The sequence below is a fragment of the Trichechus manatus genome, unplaced genomic scaffold (assembly GCF_000243295.1).
Source record: "Trichechus manatus latirostris isolate Lorelei unplaced genomic scaffold, TriManLat1.0 scaffold00013, whole genome shotgun sequence".
NCBI lineage: Eukaryota > Metazoa > Chordata > Mammalia > Sirenia > Trichechidae > Trichechus > Trichechus manatus.
In genome coordinates this window covers 27,585,948-27,608,024 of record NW_004443949.1, presented here as the reverse complement: position 1 = coordinate 27,608,024, position 22,077 = coordinate 27,585,948, and the positions used below count along the sequence as shown (strand labels likewise).

At 35.1% G+C, this 22,077-nt stretch overlaps 1 protein-coding gene across 1 annotated transcript in view; it reads right to left on the bottom strand.

Annotated features, from left to right (window-relative positions):
* Window positions 1–14,523: 14,523 nt before the first annotated feature.
* DACH1 (dachshund family transcription factor 1) overlaps window positions 14,524–22,077 on the bottom strand; it is a 472,093-nt gene continuing 464,539 nt past the window's right edge. Inside the window, exon 11 of the mRNA XM_023726745.1 lies at window positions 14,524–15,246. Within this exon, the coding sequence (XP_023582513.1) occupies window positions 15,209–15,246 (38 nt within the window). The 3' untranslated portion in view covers window positions 14,524–15,208. The remainder of the gene's footprint in view (window positions 15,247–22,077) is intronic.

The following is a 22,077-nucleotide window of genomic DNA, read 5'->3' as shown; positions in this document are numbered from 1 at the left end:
ACTGTGGGAGCTTGCGAATTGCTATGAAGCTGGACACTATGCCACTGGTATTTCAAATACCAGCAGTGTCATCCAGGGTGGACAGGATTCAGCAGAACTTTCAAACTTAGACAGACTAGGAAGAAACCCCTTAGGTTGGAAGGTGCTCAAAATACACAGTGGCCACAACAAGGAAGTCATGTATACCAACAATCGAGAAGATGGCCCAGGATTGGACAACCTTTTGTTCTGTTGTACATGAGGCTAACAGGAGTCTAAGCCAACTCAATGGCAACTAACTACAACAACAACAATGCAGTATAACCCCAGCTCCCATAGGATTGGCTGAGACCTTTCTTGTGAAAGCATTGAAGTTCATCTTCTCACTTTGCCCAACCCTGCTTTCTTCACTTTCTCCCAGTTTTTAATCCAAAAAGCACATCCCAATAAACATCCTGCAAATGTCTGTCAAGAGTTTATTTCCCAGAGAACCCAGACTATGACACATTTCTTCCTATCTAGCCACAAAATAAATTCTGATTAACGGAAGAAATCTAAGCATATTCTAACTTTTCATCTCAAAAGAATCTCAAAACTGTATTTTATAAGGCCCATTTAAATAAGTATTTTAAGCACTTAAGGTTGCTGTAAGTTTACTACAGCCTGAATAATGTTTTCACAGTGACTTTATCAGGATTATTTGCAGGAATATTTTCAGTTTATACAATGGTTTCCCAACAGAAATGTTTCTTTCTCTTACAAATATGTTTATTGTTTTATGTGAGTTTCCCTAACTAAATTCACTGTAAAAATTAATCAGCTCAGTTAAAGCTCTTGTCTCATAATAAATTTAAAATTCTAAAAGAAACCAAGCTTATAAAATTAAATAGATTGATGTTTTATCAAATATAACTAGTGATGTGCTCATAAAAGACTTTATCACACTTTACCTTCTTCATGCATGAAGAGTTGTCATCAATTTCAAGTCTTATGAACAAAGTTCCAACAATCATTTGGCAATTTTTTCTTGAGCACACCAAAATAAGGAGCAGGCATGAAATCAATAATCAACATAACAACTGAACAACATTTAGTATACTTTTAATAGATATGTTTCCTAATATTGATCGAAGTTTGCTGAAGAACCAAGAAAATATATCTAGTGCAGACTCGTCTCCAAATATGACTACTCAGTGGGCAATGTATGAATTGGAACAGCTAAAAAAATCAATCAGATTTGAAATAAAGACTCTGTAAGATATAATATTAATATAGGTTTCACACTGTGCCAACAAGTTGGGAATTTTTTTTTCCAGATTCAATGTCCTTCAAAGCTTGCGATGCATACTTTGTTCACAAATGTTGTGGTTCCCTTAAGGAACTCACCCTCTTTAGGAATTTAGATATAGTATCTGCTGATATTTATGCAGGACTTAACTGTGGAGACGAGGGATAGAAATGCTCAAATCTTTACTAGTACTTCTACCTGATTAACTGTCAAATATGTGAATGGGCTTTCAAATACGTCTAATTCTCTTAAAACTTAACTCACTTAATAGTGAACACAAACTAATTTCTACACATGGTAACATTTTAAAAAACAGCATGTGAATATTGAAGACAAAGACAATTTGAGTAGTTACACTGTTCCTTAATAGTATGCAAAGAAAACTTATCTAAAAATCTTTACTTCCAATATTTCCACTTTTCAGTATTGCTCCTGACATGCATCTGCCTTTTCCTCTTTATAAACAGATCAACATATTGTGTGCCCTCTGATTTCATTAATTTGGCGACATCACAGATTCAAAGGTAGTCATCTATATAGAACAGCTGATGGCCAATAATAGTTTCTGGCACAAGTGATTTGCCCGAAAGACACACTTTATCCAAGCCACCAAAACTCGTCCCATAATTCTCCTACCATTGGTTGTCTTATCTTTCTCCCTCTTGTACTGTATGATTTACTTAATTTTACATCAAAGTAATCTCTCAGTCATTTCTGCCACTATAGTCATCATCTCCTTCTTGTCCTCCTCCTTCTCTTCCTCCTCCTCCTTCTTTCTCTTCTTGTCTAATTTCATCTTTTCCTCCTCCTCCTTTGCCTTCTTTGTTTTCTTCATCATCTTCCCCTTCATCTTTTTCTTCTTTTTTGTTTAATGTTCAAATTTACCAGATTCCTGGATTCTGTACACACACACACACACACACACACACACACACAAAATGGAGGAGCCAAGAAGCAAAAAGTGATACTCTTTAGAAGTGGGAGGCAGTGAGTAGAGGAGATGACAAGCATTTCCTATTTGTAGCTCTTAAAAAAAAAAAAGAGATCTAACTTACTATGTCAAGAGAAGAGAAAATAAAAATAATTTTAAAAAGGCGGAACAATGAACAAAGAACAAATGGATAAATGGAAAACAAATAGCAAGATAAATGTAAAGCTAACCATATCAATAATCACATTAAATATATATAATCTAAGCCCTCCAATTAAAAGGCAGATTGCAAGATTAAATTAAAAAGCAAGACCTAACTCTAAGTGGGTTATTAGAAACCAACTTTAAATACATAGACACAAAGAGGTCAAAAGTGAAAGGATAAATATAACGTACAACACGCTAATACTAATCTAAAGGAAACTGGACTATCTATATTAATTTCAGACAAATAGATTGCAGAGAAAAAATATTATAAGAGAGAAAGAAGTTAATGTAATAATGATCAAAAGTTAATTCCTTCGGAGAACTTAAACTCTAAATATGCACTGAAGAACAGAACTTCAAAATATATGAAGAAAAACATGACAGTACTACGAAGAGAAATAGACTAAATCCACAATTATAGTAAGAGGTTTCAGTACCCCTTCTTTAATAATGGAGAGAATATTTAGACAGAAAATCAACACAGATATAAAAGACTTGAACAATACCATCAACCAACTTTACCTGATGGACATTTATAAAACACTTCACCTAACAATTGAGGAATACACATTCTTTTCAATGCACACAGAACATATACCAAGACAGACCATGTTCTAAACTATAAATAAGCCATAAAATTTTAAAATTATTCATGTCTTACAAAGAGTATCCTCAGGCCACACTGGAATTAAATTTAAGAAATCAATAATAGTAGCTGGGCACCATCCAGTTCTCCTGGTCTTAAGGCAAACCAGGCAGTTGCTCATGGAGACAATGAGTCACATATTCCATTTCCTCCACCTATTCCTGACTCTCCATCTATTGCTTCAGGTGAATACAGACCAATTGTCGTACCTTGGATGGCCATTTGCATGCCTTTAAGACTCCAGGCACTACACAATGAACTCGGAGGTAGAACAGAAGCACTAAACACAATATTAGGCCAATTAACTAGGATGCCCCATGAAACCATGACCCTAAACCTCCAAACCAAGGAACCAACTCCCATGAGGTATTTGGTTGTACGTAAGCAGCCTCAGCATCTGTTCTTTTTTTTGTAAATAGGTGTATCACACAACATTTGACAATTCAACTTTTTACAGGTGTACGACATACTGACGTCAATTATATTAATCAGCTGTGCAATGGTTTCCCTTAATCAATGTGAGTTTTTCATCACTGTAAACTGAAACTCAGTGCTCCATAAGCAATAACCCCTTCCTTTCCCCATCCTTCCCATCCCTGAAAACCACTAATAAACTTTGGTTTCTATACATTTGCCTTTTCTTGTCTTTTATATAAGTGAGGTCATACAATATTTGCCCTTTTGTGACTTATTTCACTCAGCATAATTTGTTCAAGATTCGTCCATGTTGTAGCATGTATCAAGAACAGGATGGTCCCTGGCTACCATTAACTGAAAGTTTTGATCCAAGATTGTACGGATGAATCCTGATCAAAAGGGAGAATATATACAACAGAACTTCAAATTCTGATGGAATCCAGACTTTCTAGAACCATTGAGGGTGGATGAATATTATTTCCCTGAGATAATCTTTGGACATAAACCTTAAACCAAAAATATCACTTGAAGTCTTCTTAAAACCAAACAGTTGTTGTTGTTGTTAGGTGCCGTCGAATAGATTCCATAGTGAGTTTATGTACAGCAGAACGAAATGCTGCCCAGTCCTGCACCATCCTCAAAATCTTTGCTATGTTTGAGCACATTGTTGCAGCCAATGTGTCAATCCATCACATTGAGAGTCTTCCGCTTTTTCACTAACCTTCTACTTTACCAAGCATGATGTTCTCCTTCTCCAAAGACTGGTTCCTCCTGATAATCATGTCCAAAGTACATGAGATGAAGTCTCATCATCCAAGCAATAGTTTAGCTTAATTAGCAAAGAATGTCTGCCTTGAACGTTGTGCTCTTTTAGGAACTATCTATATGGTATCAAATCGACAATAGCAACTCAAAAGACTAGATAGGAAACTTAAAAGGCAGTCAGTGTATGTTAATGGGGGAGGACAAACTAGGAAAAGGAGGATGAGGATGGTTGCACAACTCAAAGAATGTAATCAATGTCACCGAATTGTACATGTAGAAACTGTTGAATTGGCATATGTCCTGCTGTGTATATTCTCAACAACAACAAAAAAATCAATAATAGAACAATCTCTAGAAAACTCCAAAATATTAGGAAATTAAAGAACACAATTATACATAACCCATAAGTCAAGAAGAAATCAAAAGAGAAATTGGAAAAAAATATGAACAGAATGAAAATGAAAACACAACACATGCTACTAATATTTAGCATTGAAAAGGACAAAGGTTTCACATCAATGACCTCAGAACAAATAAAACCCAAAGGAAGCAGAAGAAAGGTAATAATAAAGATCACTCATCATTCTCATTGACTTCATTACTACTAAATCTTAAAAAAAAAATCTGATATTAAAAGGAACACGTTCATTTTTCGGATTGGAAAATCCTAAAGGCATAGAGGAGAAATTAAATCCTTGTAATATCATTAATTAAGACATAACAGTTACATATGTGTGCGTATGTGTGTGTGTGCTTATGTGCACACATGCATGTGTATGTATGTATACATATATGTAGAGTTTATATATACATAGTATGTAAAAATAAATACCTTTTAATATGAGAATATATATTAACACTATATATCATTCATATTTTTTATAGCATTGCAATAAACTTACATGCTCTTTTGTATTTTAACTTTTACTTTTATTATACATGTATGCTCCTTGAGGTACAGAATTATGACTTTCATGTTTGGCATTACTCTAGTAATAACAAATAACATTATTTAGCAATTACTGTATTCTAGAAATTGTACTAAGAAATTTATAGACATATCATTTAATCCCTGTGAAAAGAATATAATAGATGAATGCTTAACTATGCTGTTAATTAAAGTTTATAATTATAAATTTTATTTCAGGAATCTGAAAATTAAGTTTTAAGTAGTAGATTTTCATTTCTGTTAATATTAGTCTAAATATCTCAAAACCTTCTTATTAGAAAAAGAAAATTAAAAAAAAAATACTGGATTCTGTATTTTAAAAACATAGAAGGTTCATTTTGGGCCAGAGTGAAAGAAGACCTCCAGGACAGTAGACAAGAGCAAAAGCCCGTGTTTATCTTTGAGTCATCTAAGGATTCATGGAGATTTAGCATTTTGGTTTCAGTGGTGGTGTATACAGGGAACAGAAAACAAAAAGTAGAGAACTTCACATGAAGCTAGGACTCGAAAGGGCTACACTCTCAGTTAAAAAGTTCAAGCAGAAAATTTCCACCTCATAAAGGCAAATATCAAGAAAAATTATTTGTATCAGTCACGGCTTAGGCTACAGAGAAAAAAATCTCACTTGAGGTATCAGGACCATGGGCTTAACCTCCTCTGGGTTTGGAACCCAAATTTAAACTATCATTGTAAAATAAAAAATTTTAAGTTGAAATTTAAAGTTAATTCAAATTAAAATTTAACTTAAAATCCCCTAGGCTTCTAGCAGAAGCAAACAAAATTCCTTCATGTAACCAAACCAAATCCACTGCCGTGGAGTAGATTCAACTCTGTAAGATAGAGGAGAACTGCACCATAGGGTTTCCAAGGCTGTAAATCTTTACAGAAGCAGATTGCCACTTCCTTCTCCCGAGGAGCGTCTGGTGGGTTCAAATCGCCAAGCTTTCGGTTAGCAGCCAAATGTTTTAGTCACTGTGCCACCAGGGCTCCTCTCTTAATGGAACACCACATTCTAAAACCAGATTTCAAAATTTCCCACAGTTAAACTGCTAAAAAACATGAGTTCACAATCTAAATTAAACATATATATATAAAGAAACAAGGCTCTATGAAAAAGAATCAGAGATATAGTGAATGACAGAATCATATCTCAGTAATATAAGATATTGGAATTATCAGAAAACAAAAATCTGTATGATATATATAATATTCTGTAAAACATATAAAGGAGCAAAAGAGACAATCAAATACATGACTAAAGAGAAAGACTATTGAGAATAAATTTGAAAAGAACCAAATAGAATTTCTGGAAGTTAAAATAGAACAATTAATATTAAAATTTCATGTGAAAGTTAAATACTAAAGTGCATACACCTGAAGGGAAGAGAGGGGAAGGGAAGAGAGGGGAAGAGAGGAGAAACAAGGAGAAGAGAGGAAGCAAATGGAGCAAACTGTTAACAATTGGTGGCCCTAGGTAAAGGGTATGCCTTATTCATTGTACTAATCATTCACATTTTCTACAGCTTTGAAATTGTTCAAAATAAAATATGCCTGCACTTTGTGCTCAGTCTACCCTGTAAAACGCTGCTGTTATGTAAATGTGTCTTTTAAAATACCAGATATTGGGATGTCTTACAGATTCCATGCAGATGTCTGGTCATGAAAGCTTTTAATGTTAATTTTAGTTAAGCAATAATGCTCATTTAATTTGATTTGTCGAAGTTTTACCTTTTTCAGTGTGACATTAATAAAATGAGAATAGGTTGGTTAAAAATAAAATGGAAAAATAACTTCTGTTGGTTCTGGCCAAAATGGAATAGCTCCATCCCTTCCAGGACCTTCCTCTTGCAAATAATAATTCTAGGCATAACACAACAAGCAAGCATATACAATCTTTGAAGGATGCAATGAACAAAGACTGTTTAGGGACCATGGGGCTTGAATAATGACACTGCTATGAGTTCGCTATGAGTTGGAATAGACTCAATGGCAACGGATTTTTTTGTTTGTTTATGAGTTCCCTTAGGTTTCCTTATTGCCTTCATATAGCCTAGACAGAACCCTATAGAAGTCTCCAATCCAGAAACTCCAATAGGCACAAACAAAAAAATTTCCAAGATAAGCCTCTTTCCCTACCTAAAGGAATGAAAAAACGGTGGCAGAAAACATTTTTGGCAATACTTGCTCTACTCCAGCCAAACACCAAAAGAACCCCACCCCAAAGTGGGAAGTGGGGAAGCAAATCCCTTTGCCATCAAGTTGATTCCAGCTCAAAGCAGGAAGTTAATCTTCCACACACCACTCTCCTACTTTCATTCCTCCTGCTGGTGGAAGCCTGTTGCCACAGAGTCAGTTCTGACTCATAGTGACCCTATAGGAGCAGCCAGCATTCTTGGCATCAAATCTAGCCTCTGCCCCCGCCTACTGGTGGCAGCAACAGAACTTAATGAGTTAGCAAGACTAGTCAGTCTCCACTCTGATTCACACACAACTCCACTTCTCTACCCCATCACTAGGTCCAGTGGGAAGCTGAGCATCCATTCCCACTGACATCAAGAAGGCAGAGCACGTGGTGTGAGCTGGCCCTTCCCCTCTCCTGGTGTCAGCAGGCAGAGCAGGGAGCTGAGTTTCTGCCCCCACAATGCAGCAACAACTGGTTGCCATCTATTCAATTCCAACTCACAACAACCATAGAGGACGGAGTAGACCTACCCTTAAGGTTTCCAAGAAGCAGCCGGTGGATTTGAACTACTGACTTTTTGGTTAGCAGCTCTACCACTTAACCATCAGGGCTCCATGCAGCAACAAGGTGGTGTGTTTCAGCCCTCTACTAGATCACTCATACATTACTGTCAATTCATCTCAAGCTTGTAAAATAGATTCAGGACGTGGGGTAAAGAACTGGAGGTGAGAAGATTGTTGGTGAGGGTGGTGGGTTGTTTCCGGTCCAAGCCATACCCGTAGGAGGGGACAGGTCTTTCATCTAAAGACTGGAGAAGAGATCTCATTGGGACAACTCAGAAAATCTGACATTTGTCCCCTAGAGATGATTGGACAGAGAGGAGCAGTGTCTATTCCATGCTTGAGTTTTGCATGGTAGGAACATGTGTCTCGCTCTGAAAAAGATGCAGAGACAATTTGCTGCATTAGGGGTAATACCCCTACACTCCCAATGTTTGTTGAGGTATTTACTGTGGATACTTGTGAGACAGATGCAAGAATGTCTGGAGCAGAAGGTAGCTGGGTCAAACACTGGATTCTCACCAGATAAAAGTGGAGTCTTAGATAACCTGTCACAAAAGAGGTGCTTTTGGATGCGAGGCAACTGTGGTTGAAAGATTTCCCAGGGATGGAGGAGTGCTCCTCAAATCCACACCTGTCAAGTCCATATATTAAATAAACATTTATATTAGTCAATTAGAGAACGTTCTACTCCCTGCCCTCTTACTTTCCTCCCCTAAAAGTACACTGTGCTGTTAGATCATTTGCCTATTTGTTCTTAGGCCATATTCTATACTCTTGCCTTGTTCTGTTCTGTATTGCCAGAAATTTCATTTTCCAAGATCTCTTGCCCAGTTTTATCTGGGCCCTGATGTGTGCCTATTGTTGCATCACTGTAACTATCTGCAGGAAAAGAAAAACATAGATAAAGTATATACCAAAAAGCAACAAAATCTATTTAAAGAAGGAGCCACAAACATTCAGCATAAACCCAGGTGTGTGATAACCAGATGGATTTAGCTGCAAGGTCCAGCTCAATGGGAGATTCATTTTCTTTATAAATTTAGTATGCTAGTTTCTAAGAAAAGGGCTGACTTGTTTCAACATCTCTTTCTCCCAGCTCCCACATTTGGAGTAGAAGCCAACCATGAGTTTTTTTTTTAAGAAAAAATAATAGTTACCACTTCATTTTTCACCCTTACAATACTTATCTGCAGTTTTTTAGGAAAAAAAAAAAAAAAACTTTTAATAACTTAATACTCATGAGTTGGAATTGACTCAATGGCACACAACAACAACAAGAAGAATAACTTAAGAGTTACCACTTCAGTACTTACACTGATTTGTTTAAAAAAAAATTATCAGTTTGAAACACATTATTGAAAGTGAGTAAATGAAATAACCAGAACATAGGGATGCATAGTGCCGGAGACATATCAATCAACTTAAAGCATAACTAATCTAGTAGACAAAGATTGACAAGTAGATTAACTTGGGTGAAAGAGCCGCCAAAGTATCCAGACAAGGGCTGAAAACCACTAGAAAAGTAGCTTACACTACTAGAAACCTGGACCACTTACTCAAAAACATTTACTATTTATCTGAGAGTTTACTTCACTATAGCATTGGCTTCCATTTTGAGCTGTCTACAGTGTTTATGAGTGTATATACTGACACAGCTTTTTTGCGATGCCTCTAGGTATTATATATACAAACGCTATCAGTCTACTGGCTTGGCCAACATTTTACCAGTTCAAGTAAAGTGTAGAAACCTTATCTCCCTTCACTTCTCTTTACACGCTCCCATTTAATACAATTGTCTTTAAATACTTCCCCTACTGATATTGAGAACTGTATCAGACAGTGGTGTAATTTTTACTGCTGCAATCTTGGAGGTTTAAGTCTGACTGGTCTCAGTGGCTTAGGGCTGCTTCTCAGAGGATGGAGCCAAGGTATGATAAGTAGAGAGTGCTCCCCAAATGGTGTGCACTGAGGAAGAGCCTTAGGACATTCAGAGTAATGAAGCCTCAATAATGACCGAGCTAGAATTTTTTACCTCCTGTCCAATTGGTACTTGGGTCAGATTTATCAATAATTTTGTTTAGAAAAAAAAATTACGTGACTTTTTTTGCACCTGGGTGGGAGGACTGCAAATTCATATTCAATTCAGAATGAAGTTTACATTGCTAAATTTACTTTTTGAAAACATTTGATTTTACAAAGCTACTGGTTGTCTGTAGTGTCTGCACAGCTCACAAGGCCCCCACTTCCCACCCCAAGTACTCCCTGCCACCACAGCAGAATCCTCACTAGTTGTTTTCTATGTGATACTTGCTATCGTCCCAGACAGTGGTTCTCAACCTTAGCTGCATATTAGAATCACCTGAGCCCCAACTGACAGCGAATCAAACTTAATTAGATGTAATAGATTTTAAAATTCCCCAGATACTTGTACTGCCAACATATTCTTCTGGCATGTGGTCTTGATTGAGGCAATCAGAACTCTCAGGGAATCTGATTTAGGACAAGAAAGAAATATTGAGAGGTCCACTTCTGTGAGCTGTATCATATGTTCCTGAATAATAAAGGAGTCAAGAGACGACAAGAGAAACAAGTAGGTCTGCAAGAAAGGAGAAAGAAGCGGAGTCAACAAGAGGAACAGAAAGGTGAAAGTAAAAGAGGGTCCTTGGTCCCTGGGGCATAGACACATTCCTGTCCTGATGTTCTACGTGTAACCCGGAATCTTTATAACAGTTCCTTATGCTTTTAAACCTTGCAACCATTTGTTTTCATTATATGCAACCAGGGGAGTCCTAACTGACCCAATAGTTCAACTCAAAATCTCTAGCTCGTTAATCTATAGATGTAGATGATGCTGTCACTATAAATATCACTCATTACCTAAAGCACCCATTTGGCATTTAGGAGTTTATGCTTTATGTTTGTATTATTTTAGGCTATTAATTCCCCTACAGATATACAGATGCTGGGTGATAAGAATTGAATATTATACATCTATGCTAAATAGTCTGTGAATATTTTAGGATTTGATTCGTCGTTGGTAATTTTTTTTTCTGTGATTAAACAGGCTGCTTGTCTTAAAGTTAACAACCATAGGTAAGAAGAAATGATGTGATTGAAATACACAAATAACATGGGAAGAATAACTAGTCCTGGTGGAGGATGTTTCTTTCCCTTTTCTCAATTCCTACACAATTGTCTGACTGCCAAATCATCTTGTTCTGTTCTTTAGAAGGCTGATGTATAAAATGGGTTGCTAGATTGGTAACACCTAGTAGAAAGGTGTTTAAATCAATATACACTTAATAACAGCTCTATGTTTGCTACAGAGTATATGCTCAGTGAATCATTTCTTACTGAAAATAAGACTTCCAATTCCGATAAATTTATAAACTCCACGTGACAACTATATTTTCAACATTCATAATGTAGATGTTACAACATCTAACACAGTGCTTTGTGCAGAATAGAGGCTTTATTAATCAATGTTGCTTAAATGAATATATGAGTATCAGTTCAGTGTCTATATATAAGTTGTACATATTAAAGATAAATGTTAGCACCAATCCTGTACATAAAAAGCATGTAATGTTTTTACAATGGCGTTTACAAATGCTTTTTAATTCTATTAACATCTCTACTTCCCATGTTTTAAGAATGCAATCCATATTACTTTTATTCATAACTGACTCTCCTCTAGTAATAAATAGCTTTGGAGCAGAGTGTAAATTTGCTAGTCCCAATGAAAACACATGGAGGAAGAAACCTAAATTATCACCAAATTCTACTAACATCCATAGATCTTATGATGTTCTAGAATAAGTCTTACTGACATAAATACATGATGACAGAAAACAAAAACGTGTTTGTAATAGTCACATAAACATAGATTTTTAATTATGGAAAAATCATAATTTGTTAACATACTATTTCAAGAGTTCACTGAAATAATTCCTTTAGACAGAAAAGAAAACATCAATTTTCCATCCTCTTGGGAATGTTTAGAATATTCACAGAGATAGCAACCCAGTATTTCTTCAAATGCTACCTTCTGGATTGATTAAAATGTTTATTTGTTATTAAAGGATATCGGAATTTCAAAGTGTCTAAAGGCATTTTTTCCAATGATAGAGATCAAAAGCAAGACACTGAGTTAGAGTTACAAATCTACACTGTTATAGATACGGGAATAATATATTTTGTTCCATCAACATGTCTACTTCACATTATTCAGCACAAAGCTTTGTGAAATAAGAATCATGGGAATATAAGAATATAAAGAAAAAAGGTACAAATAACAGCTTCATAAACTGAAAAATGTACATAAATAAATCATGTATATGTGGGCAGTTTGCTTAGCTGGCAAGAAACAAAATATGGAAAATCTGCTTGTTAAACAATAACTACAGAGTGTGCTTTTATGATGTTTTTCACCACAGTAATTCATATTAGAGATAGAAGCAGTTGCATGTTAAATAAAATCATTGAGCATTGTTCCCTTCGTATTGCAAAAAGCTGACTTATGTTGTTTTTAGATGCTTCCCATTAGAAAGTAAATATTCCTTCAATGCTATGCATTTCACAAAATTTAATAAAGACAAACTGTAAATAAAGTCACAGGGAGATTTCAGACAGTTTTATTAGGAGATTGTTGAAAAGAAAAAGAAAATTAAATACAGTAACAGTAAATGTGGTTCTCACATTGAAACCAGGCTCAAATAACTAGGCTACCATAGAAAAATTTCCAATTCTTGCATTATGATGTAAAAACAGATTTTTGTACAGATTTTGTACAACAAAATTCGTAATAACCTTTTATCATTTTAGAAAACTTTAAATATATAGATAAAAATAGACAATTTTCATAGGTCCTACATGAAGATGAGTATGTTCTGTTCCAAGGGCTTGCATAGAGCGCAAATGTGGTTATAATACAGAACAACCAGACATGAATATTTTTAGAATTATAAAAGCATGGAAAAGATAAAATGGGCACAATTTTACTTGTCTATGCCAAAGAAAAATTTCCAAACCAACCTGTATAACTAAAAAAGGGCAAAAAACTTAAGTTACAGACTTACAATTAACATTTCATGAATTGCAATATTTACATGTTAGTAAGATTCACTCTTAACATATACCTGATAGCTTTTTTCTTCAATCCTTGCTAAAATCTCCTTTTATGTCAAACCAAACTCTAAAGCATTCTCAAAGGTCTTGAAAGTATGTATTTTAAAACTATTTAACCTACTTAACAGGTGACTCTATGCAAGGAGCAGAGCAATGGCTGATTCTACCGCTTATGTAAATTGTAGGCTTTTTAAAAAATTGTTCAGAAAATGTATGATTCCAAAGCTTGCCACAAGTCCATCCAATTTTAAGTATTGTCATCCTTTAAAGACTGCATATGTGGGAAAAAAAATACGTACACCTAGGAATAGAATAACTTGTGCTCAGACAACAAAAAGATGGTTAGGGAAGAACTATACTTAGAAAACCAGGTTTCTACAAAGAACAAACAATATTTTGAATAAAAATATTGCTCCTTTTTAAAGCAAGCTAAAATAGGAACTGTATATATAACCTTTTTATTTGTATTTTAAAAATGGGCTTAGTTGGTTAATAGTGAGCTACACAAAAGAAATATGTTCCAGTATTGCAAAGACCTAAAAACTATAGAAGCTTAATGCCAGAGTATCTATAATATTAAAATTTTTTGTAAACCAAATCAGAATTTTCTTTAAGCATATTTAATCTACTTTTCTGAGACGATTTTGCTGTTTTATGGTAATAAATAATGTTATGATCATAAAGTTTTAAGATGACAGCAAAATTATAAAATGTGTAAGTGTACTGACTCATATCAGTCTTTAAAGGTGTAACTCCAGATATGTAAAAACAAAGAGAAGGTAACGTAAATGTGTAATAAGTACTGTTTGCAGCTTTACTTCCAGTTATCTGCACAAAAGTGAAAACACATACCGTAACTTTCAAAAAGACAGTGAAAATAACACATAGCCACCCTTCCCTCTGACCAGGGTGGGAAGCACAACACATTTTAACTTTATCACTCAGCGCTACATGGTATTGGACTGATACATCAAGGGTTTGTTAGGTTTTGTTTTTCAGCAACATTAACATAATATGCATTAACATATAAAAATATTTCTGGTGTTTTGATTTACTGATCAGCCACGATCCATTCGCAATAGTGCAGTTTGTGGCACTAACTAGGGTTCAATATACAAATAAGAGTGGCTGACAGCGAGTTCTGATGTCACCAGATGCTTAAGATCTCATTCAGTAATACTGTGACTCCAGACAAATATTTACATGCCTGCATGCGTTAAAACCAGAAAGGCGTCTTTCTGACCAACAGGGTGACAAAACATAGTTTCTAAAATTTTCATTTTCCTAAACTCTAGTATACTACTGCATACATAATACCTTCCTTGTTGTGTTTTATGTTTATATACTGTACATGTGACCAACAGTTTGAATAAGAAGCAACATTATTATTTTTAATTCTATATAGCACTACCAGTTTGGAATGAAAACATGTTGTATTTATATATAGTTTTTTTAAAATTATTTTTAAGAAAAAAGACCTTAAGTGAAACCTTTTGGCTTATAGTCAGTGCTTCTTTTTTAGATACGCAAAATGTTATTTCATTGGGTTGTTGTCAACATTCATTTGTTGGTCTTTTGGAAAGTATGTGGAAAGAAAATCTTCAGGAGAAAACCCACAATTAGAGAGTTTATAATTGAATGTAACAGAATATTACTCTTTATTTTATTGATTTTTTTCCCCAGGAATCCTCTATGCCCCCTACAAGCTCATTTCCAAGTGTTGTTGCTGGTTTCTGGAGGACATAATTCTGTAAGTCTGGGTGACCAGTGCTACAAGAGTCTGTTGATGTGCTCAGATACAGAATTTTCAGGAGAGGAAAATGGTTCATTCCATTAAAAAACAAAGCCAGGTCTTAATCAGACCTGCTTTTAACTCTGTATGCAAGTGTCCAGCAGCAAAGTTGCAGGTATTAAATGTAAGAAGTTTGATACTTGTACATTTACAAACATTCTCAGGTCTCTGGCATGAACCACAGGTGAAAATCAATGAAGAAAACTTTTTTTTTTGTAGAATACTTAAACTGTTGAAGAACATTAATACACAAAATTGAAGAAGTTCCCTTAAAAGGAGTTTATTTTTTCCAAACTTTCCAATGACGAATGTCTAACTGCAAAGTTCTTTACCGTAACATGAATTTCTTCACCAGGAAAGATTCAGTACATGACAGTAGTTTTCAAATACAGTCTTCCATCTAAAAATGAACAATATAAAATAATTAATGACATAGCATTCGGGGAACAAATGTTAATATAAAAACTATGTAACCTGATATAAACTTTGTGGTTTTATTCTACTTGCACTTGCTTAGGAAGCAAATTTTTTCACATATTTTCAAAGTTTATTTTGTAATTACATGGAGTTTATAGGATTGAAAAGAATATAGCATTTCTAGTTCTCATAAATACATATTTGCTATTTTGATATTAGTTGCAGAGCACTAAGAAAATAGACAAAAGAATGTGTGTGTGCTTTACTCATATGCAGAGCTAGTTGATTTCTGTTGAATGACAATAATTCCTCCAAGCTTGCAGAACTAATTTTCCTCTGCGTGTACTCAGGTGTATCTCCATCCCAAAAGACACAGCTCTCATCTTACTTTTTAGCAGTGTTGTTAAATACACCATGTAATGCAACTATTGTGCACATTTGTTGCTATTTATATGGAAGTCATCTAGGTTATTTCATCACTATCACTGAACTAGATAGCCTTTGCCCCCTCAAGTGGGATTAACCAGATAATTAAATGTTAAAATGTGAGCATATTACTCAATTTTTGACAACTGAGGAACACAGTTATGTGAAATAGTAAAGGAAATCAAATCCTGGACACATTTCATAAACCCATTTGAGTGAAGCAGAAATAAGAAATAGGAGATTAAAAATCCAAAGCAAAACAGAACATAAGCCTATTTCTCAAATGTAAAACCTTCTAAACTGTCCACTTGGTGGTTTGGCCTAAACTTTGGAGAGATTTGTAGAAAATGTGTCTAAATTTTAACTTTTAACATGTACAATAAAGGGGATAATAATCAGAAGAAGATATTCTAAACATTAAAAATTTATGTTGCCCTGAATATGTTTGCAAAATGTCTGATACTTTATAAAGAATTAAAATATAAGAAAATAGAAATAACCTACAAGGATTAAGGAAGTAGAAAAGATAGTCTAAATATCTGCAGATTTTGCCCTGAACAATAAACTGTATCAGTGCTCTTACATAACCTACAGCAGACACAGTAACTTGTCAGGAAGGAACTTAAGCATCAATGTGAAGTCATTTGTACCTCATAGAAACATAGGCATGCCCTGATTCTATATTCCAGTCCGGTGTTTTAGTCTAATTTTTAGGGCTGGACTATAATCTCTAGTATGGAACTGAACTCATTGATGTTTCCCAAGAACCTAGTACATGCTCAATAAATGTGTATTGAAGAAATGAATGAATGAATCAGAGATAGGCTTCATGTGATTTACAGAGTCAATAGTGAGTAATGTATACTTTAAACTAATAAATATTTTGCATAATATATATTTTAACATCCAAATTCCACCATTTTCCCTCAACAGTATGGGCATGAATGTACGTTAGCCTTATTCTGGCTAATTTCTAGTAAGCTGTGTCAGGTGTTATTTGTGTCTCTGAAAGTAATCCAGCACAACTCTAAGGACAATGATAACATTTACCTTAAGGATAAGGATAACATTGACTTGGAAGTCTGCAAATATCATTTGCTTTCCAATTCAACAGCCATCATATAAGAATTATTCTAAACATTTGAAACATCCAACAATTAAAAAAAAAAAAAGTTGCCATCAAGTCGACTCTGACTCATAGTGACCCACTAGGACAGAGTAGAACAGCCCCACAGGGTTTCCAAGGAGTGGCTGGTGGACTTGAACTGCCAACCTTTTGGTTAGCAGCCAATCTCTTAACCACTGTGCCACCAGGGCTTCAATAAGATTAAACATGAATTCGCTATTTTGAATTTTAAGATATTCAAGTATTTTAAAGGGCTGGTTTTGTCTTAATTCTACTCTAAGTAACAATTATTTTTCCTCTAATAATGGAGATAAGAAAACTGGATATAGTATAGTAGATCAGTTGACTATCACTAGAAATCACCAATCACATGAAAATGTCCTCCCCATAAATAACATACTTTTGAAGGTAATATAATCTCAGGTTGACCAATGGAAATGTATTATTAATCCAACTGAATTCTATTATTGAATTGATGACTTAAAGACATCCAAAAACTCTGCTGAATAATCACACTTAATATGTAGTTTGAAAATATTTTACTCTCACTGACCCCTAAGTAGAGTCTCTCAGTCATACTAAATATTACCATAGCTCAGCAATAGTTATGTAATATTCGGTCAAGATAAGAGCCTCCAAAATCAACTGTTAATCAAATAGCAATATCAATGCATATCATTTTGATAAAAAGGTTTTAAAAATAAGGATATGATAATACCATATTGATATATTGTGAAATATTTGTTTTTGCATGGCACATGTCCTTATTTCTTCAGTTTGCTTGGCTTGATTGCACCCACCTGTGACACAAAACTACACTTTTCTTATTCATTTATGTTATATAAATGTACAAATATGTCTTTACATTCTATTTTCAGTTTTTCAGGAATTCAATTATTCACATTGTAAATAAGCCTAAGAAACTTAATATTATAAAAATAACAAACAGACTATAATGTCAGTCTTTCTGGCTAGAAGCTGGATAATTTTGATTCTAATATTTTTTTATTACATAAAACAATACAAATAAAAATCTAGGAGCATAGAACATAGAAGTTACTAAAGAAGTAGAGTGCTGGTACTTTTACCGAAGTTTTCCAATGTTTAACCCTTTAATTAATCCCTACTTCTCTCTCCTTTCAATTGTCTCATTATCCCTGTTATGTCTTCAATTGTGTTGAGAGTATCATTCCCATTTAAAAGAAAATAGATGTTTCCTAAGATTAGCTGGGAGAAGAGAGACATTTTTAACTCCCCCAAAATTCACATTCCATTAAATTCGATCTTTTAGAGCAACTGTGACAAAGTAGTAACTTATTTTAAAAAACAAAACAAAGCATTTCAATGCTCACTATGGAACTTCTAAATCACTGTATGTTGAAGAATAAAAAAAATGAAGTCTTAAAAATAGTCTTTTAATCTTCTGTGATGTCGACAACATATAAGGCAGAAAGAATCTCGGAGCAAAGAGTGGATCTACAGGAGATAATCTAAGTCTGAGTAATAGTTCTGAAGATCCACGTTTATATTACTAGTCAAATTCTTCACCAAGGCACTTCATAAATTGGTATTGGTTTTCTTCTCTAATATTATCTCTGATCACTCTCTTCCTCACTTTCGGACTCTGACTTTCTTTGCGTTCTCTTGCATGTCAAGCTCTATAGTTCCTTGGAATATTCAGGCTTGTTCTTCCTTCTGTCTAGAAGGTATGTTCACTCCTTTCCCTGCTTCCTCCTACTGGTCTTCTTTATGCTGATCTTCCCTGTTTATTCTCCAACACAAGAACTCTGAGAATGAACTCCATAGTTGCTTTCTCGCTTAGTGGTTATACATGCTGAGTTTAATACATGGTAAGCAGCCATGTCTATTTCCCGCCACCTCTTTATACCTACCACACAGCCAGTGCCTGACCCTTAGGAGCCAGCCAATATAAACTTGTTGAGTGCTTAATAAAAGAAACCAAAACAATATTGCAAATATTGGGGAATGAGTATTCCTTCAGGGCTACAAAATAGCTATCTAATATTATACACACAGTGTAAAAAAAAAAAAGAAGAAGAAGCAAGTTCCCTTGCTGTCAGGGGTTAAAAGACACTAACATGGGAAAATAAAATCATTTCCCCATAGCAGTAATGACTGCAAACTAACAACATGAACTAAAATAAACATAAACAAGTGTAAAATAAAGTTCTTTTGTCAAAAAAATTAACACACCCAAAACCGAACCTGTTGCCTTCGAGCGGATTCCAAATCATAGCAACCCTACAGGACAGAGTAGAACTGCCCCATAGGGTTTCCAAGGAGTGCCTGGTGGATTTGAGCTGCTGACTTTCTGGTTAGTAGCCGTAGCTCTTAACCACTACCCAACCAGCGTTTCCTAATATGTCCAAAAAGCTGATTATTTCCTCCACTACTGTATTCACTGCATTTTATATAATATTTTATAAGCAGTATTAGAATGAGAAAAAGAGCCCTGATGACGGAACACTTAAGCATTTGCTGCTAACTGAAAGGTTGGCGGTTCAAACGCACTCAGCGGCTCAGCAAGAGAAAGAGCTGGTAATTCGCTTCCATAAAGATTAAACAAACAAACAACAACAAAACAAAACAAAAACCTAACCCGATGCCATCGAGTCAATTTCAATTCAGAGAAAACCCTATGGGGCAGTTCTACCTTGTCACATGGGGTTGCTTTGAGGTGAAATCAGCTCAACAGCACCCAACAACAACATTAGAATGAGAATGCTTTAGGATGGTACTTACCCTAAAAGTTTTAATGTAGTTTTAAACGGTAAACTTTAGAAAAAAATAAATTAATAAATATGCCTATATATTAAAAATTATCTTTAGCATGTTAGAAATGTTAAAGTTTATCTAAAACTAAATTTTAAAATGAAAATATACTTGTGTTTAAAATATACCAGCAAAATAAATATTTATTTTTTATCTTGGAAGCATCTTTACTTTGGATCATATACAAAATATATTGGTAGGAATTACACATATATGTGTGTATATATATACACATATGCACATCCATATATAACATATATTTATCTGCTTAGTATCCGTTGTTGTTAAGTGCCGTCTGTTGTTGTCAGGTGCCATCGAGTCAGTTCCGACTTACAGGAACCCTATGTACAACAGAATGAAACGCTGCCTGGTCCTGCGCCATCCTCCCAATCAGTATCTGATTGACTATGATCCCACTTTTAATACATGTCTCCTATTAAGTTTTTGACTAATGTTTCTAACAGATGGATAAATGCATCAAGCATTAAAGATGTCAGTTATAAAACAGATCCAACCTGCTACAGTTAAGGCATCCTCCATCATTTAATAATACTTAGGCATCAGAGATTCTCTGCCTTACAATCAACTGGAGTCAGAAATACACCCGGCATATGCAGAGCTAGAAAAGTAACAGTCTCTTTCCCTTTGTAACAGTCTAACTTTAAAAGCAATTCTACTTTGTAATTTCTTCATCTTTGTTGAAACATACTCGTACAGAAATCATATTCTATAAGAGGTAAGGAGTTTTAACTCATTTGTATTGCTCCAGAGGAGTTATATTGGTCCTGCAACCCACAGTAAAGAGTAGCATATGGACATACCCAGAAAGCTAACAACAGCTTCTGAATTATGGCGTTGCAGTTGTATCTCTGGCTTCTGATAACAAACCACCTGAGTGAAAGTTGAATGCAAGGGTGCTAGGATAGATTAAAAAAAAAAAAGTTGCTGTTGAGTCAATTCCGACTCATAACGACCCAACAGGACACAGTAGAACTGTCCCATAGAGTTTCCAAGCAGCATGGTGGATTTGAACTGCTGACCTTTTGGTTAGCAGCCATAGCACTTAACCACTATGCCACCAGGGTTTCCAGGATAGATACATGGGCCCATAATTCAAACTGCTCCATGTTTTTATTTTATATAATAATATTTCCAATACTCTCTTATACTTTGACTCTTCTAACAGCAAGAGAAGCCAGAGAGAAGGCCCTGGGGGAAAAAAAAAGAAAGAAAAAACAGCTATACAACAGAGGTCATAGGAATTTCTGCAGTGTTTCCATGGCTGAGGCCTCCTAATTCAGAGGCCTAATACTAGGCCTCCTAATGTGTTGTTCGCATCCTGAAACTCAGAGGGCTTAATGATGTTTTGTTTTAAGCGTTGTTCGTTCTGTGATGCATAGGGTCACTATGAGTCAGAATCGACTTGCCGGCACCTAACAACAACAACCTTTGTGTATTGGAGTCCCTGGGTGATGTAAACGATTAATGAACTCGGCTGCTAACCAGAAGGTTGGAGTCCACCTTTCTACCTTTGGAGAAAAACCTGGTGATCTACTCCTGAAAAGTGAGCACTGAAAACCCTATGGAGCACACTTCTACTCTGATAAACATGGGGTTACCATGAGTTGGAACTGAGGGCAACTGGTCTTTGTATATTATACTTGTTTTTGTTGTTAGTTGATTCTGGCTCACGGTGACCCTATGTGTGCAGAGTAGAACTGTACTCCACAGGGTTTTCAGGGCTTGAACTTTTGGAACTAGATTGCCTGGCCTGTCTTCTGAAGTGCCTCTGGGTGGGTTTGAACCACCAACCTTTTGGTTAGTAGTTGAGCACTTAAGCCTTTGTGCCACCCACTTCTTACTAAATAATCACATATCTTCCTACTGTTTTCTACATTGTCTTTATTTCTGTATATGTTGGCTATAGGGGAAAAAATACATATTTTTCCCTGATGTTGAGCCAAGTTTATCAAAAAATTATTCCTTGATATCTCAAATTAATGAGAGCTTTACTTTAAAATCAATTGGCAATAATGACAATAATGATTATTATCATTATAGTTAATATTTTATGAGTACCTATTTTGTTCAAGATTCTTTACAGATTTTATGTCTAAACCTAACAACTCAACAAAACAGGTATTCTTAGTGTTTTTACAAATGAAACTTCTAACGTTCGAAGAGGTTAGGTATTTTGTCCATTTTCACAGAGCTAGCAAATGGAAGTACAGTGAGTTGATATTTGTATGAATCCAAATTTTGTGTCCACTGCACTATATCACTTTTCCTCTAACAAGCAACTAGACTGTCACTGGAGGAAGTATGGTGTCTCTGACTTGCAATGGTAAACCAAAAACCAAACCTGTTGCTGTCGAACTGATTCCAACTCATAGCAACCCTATAGGACAGAGTAGAACTGCCCCATAGGGTTTCCAAGGAGTGGCTGGTGGATTCAAACTGCCGACCTTT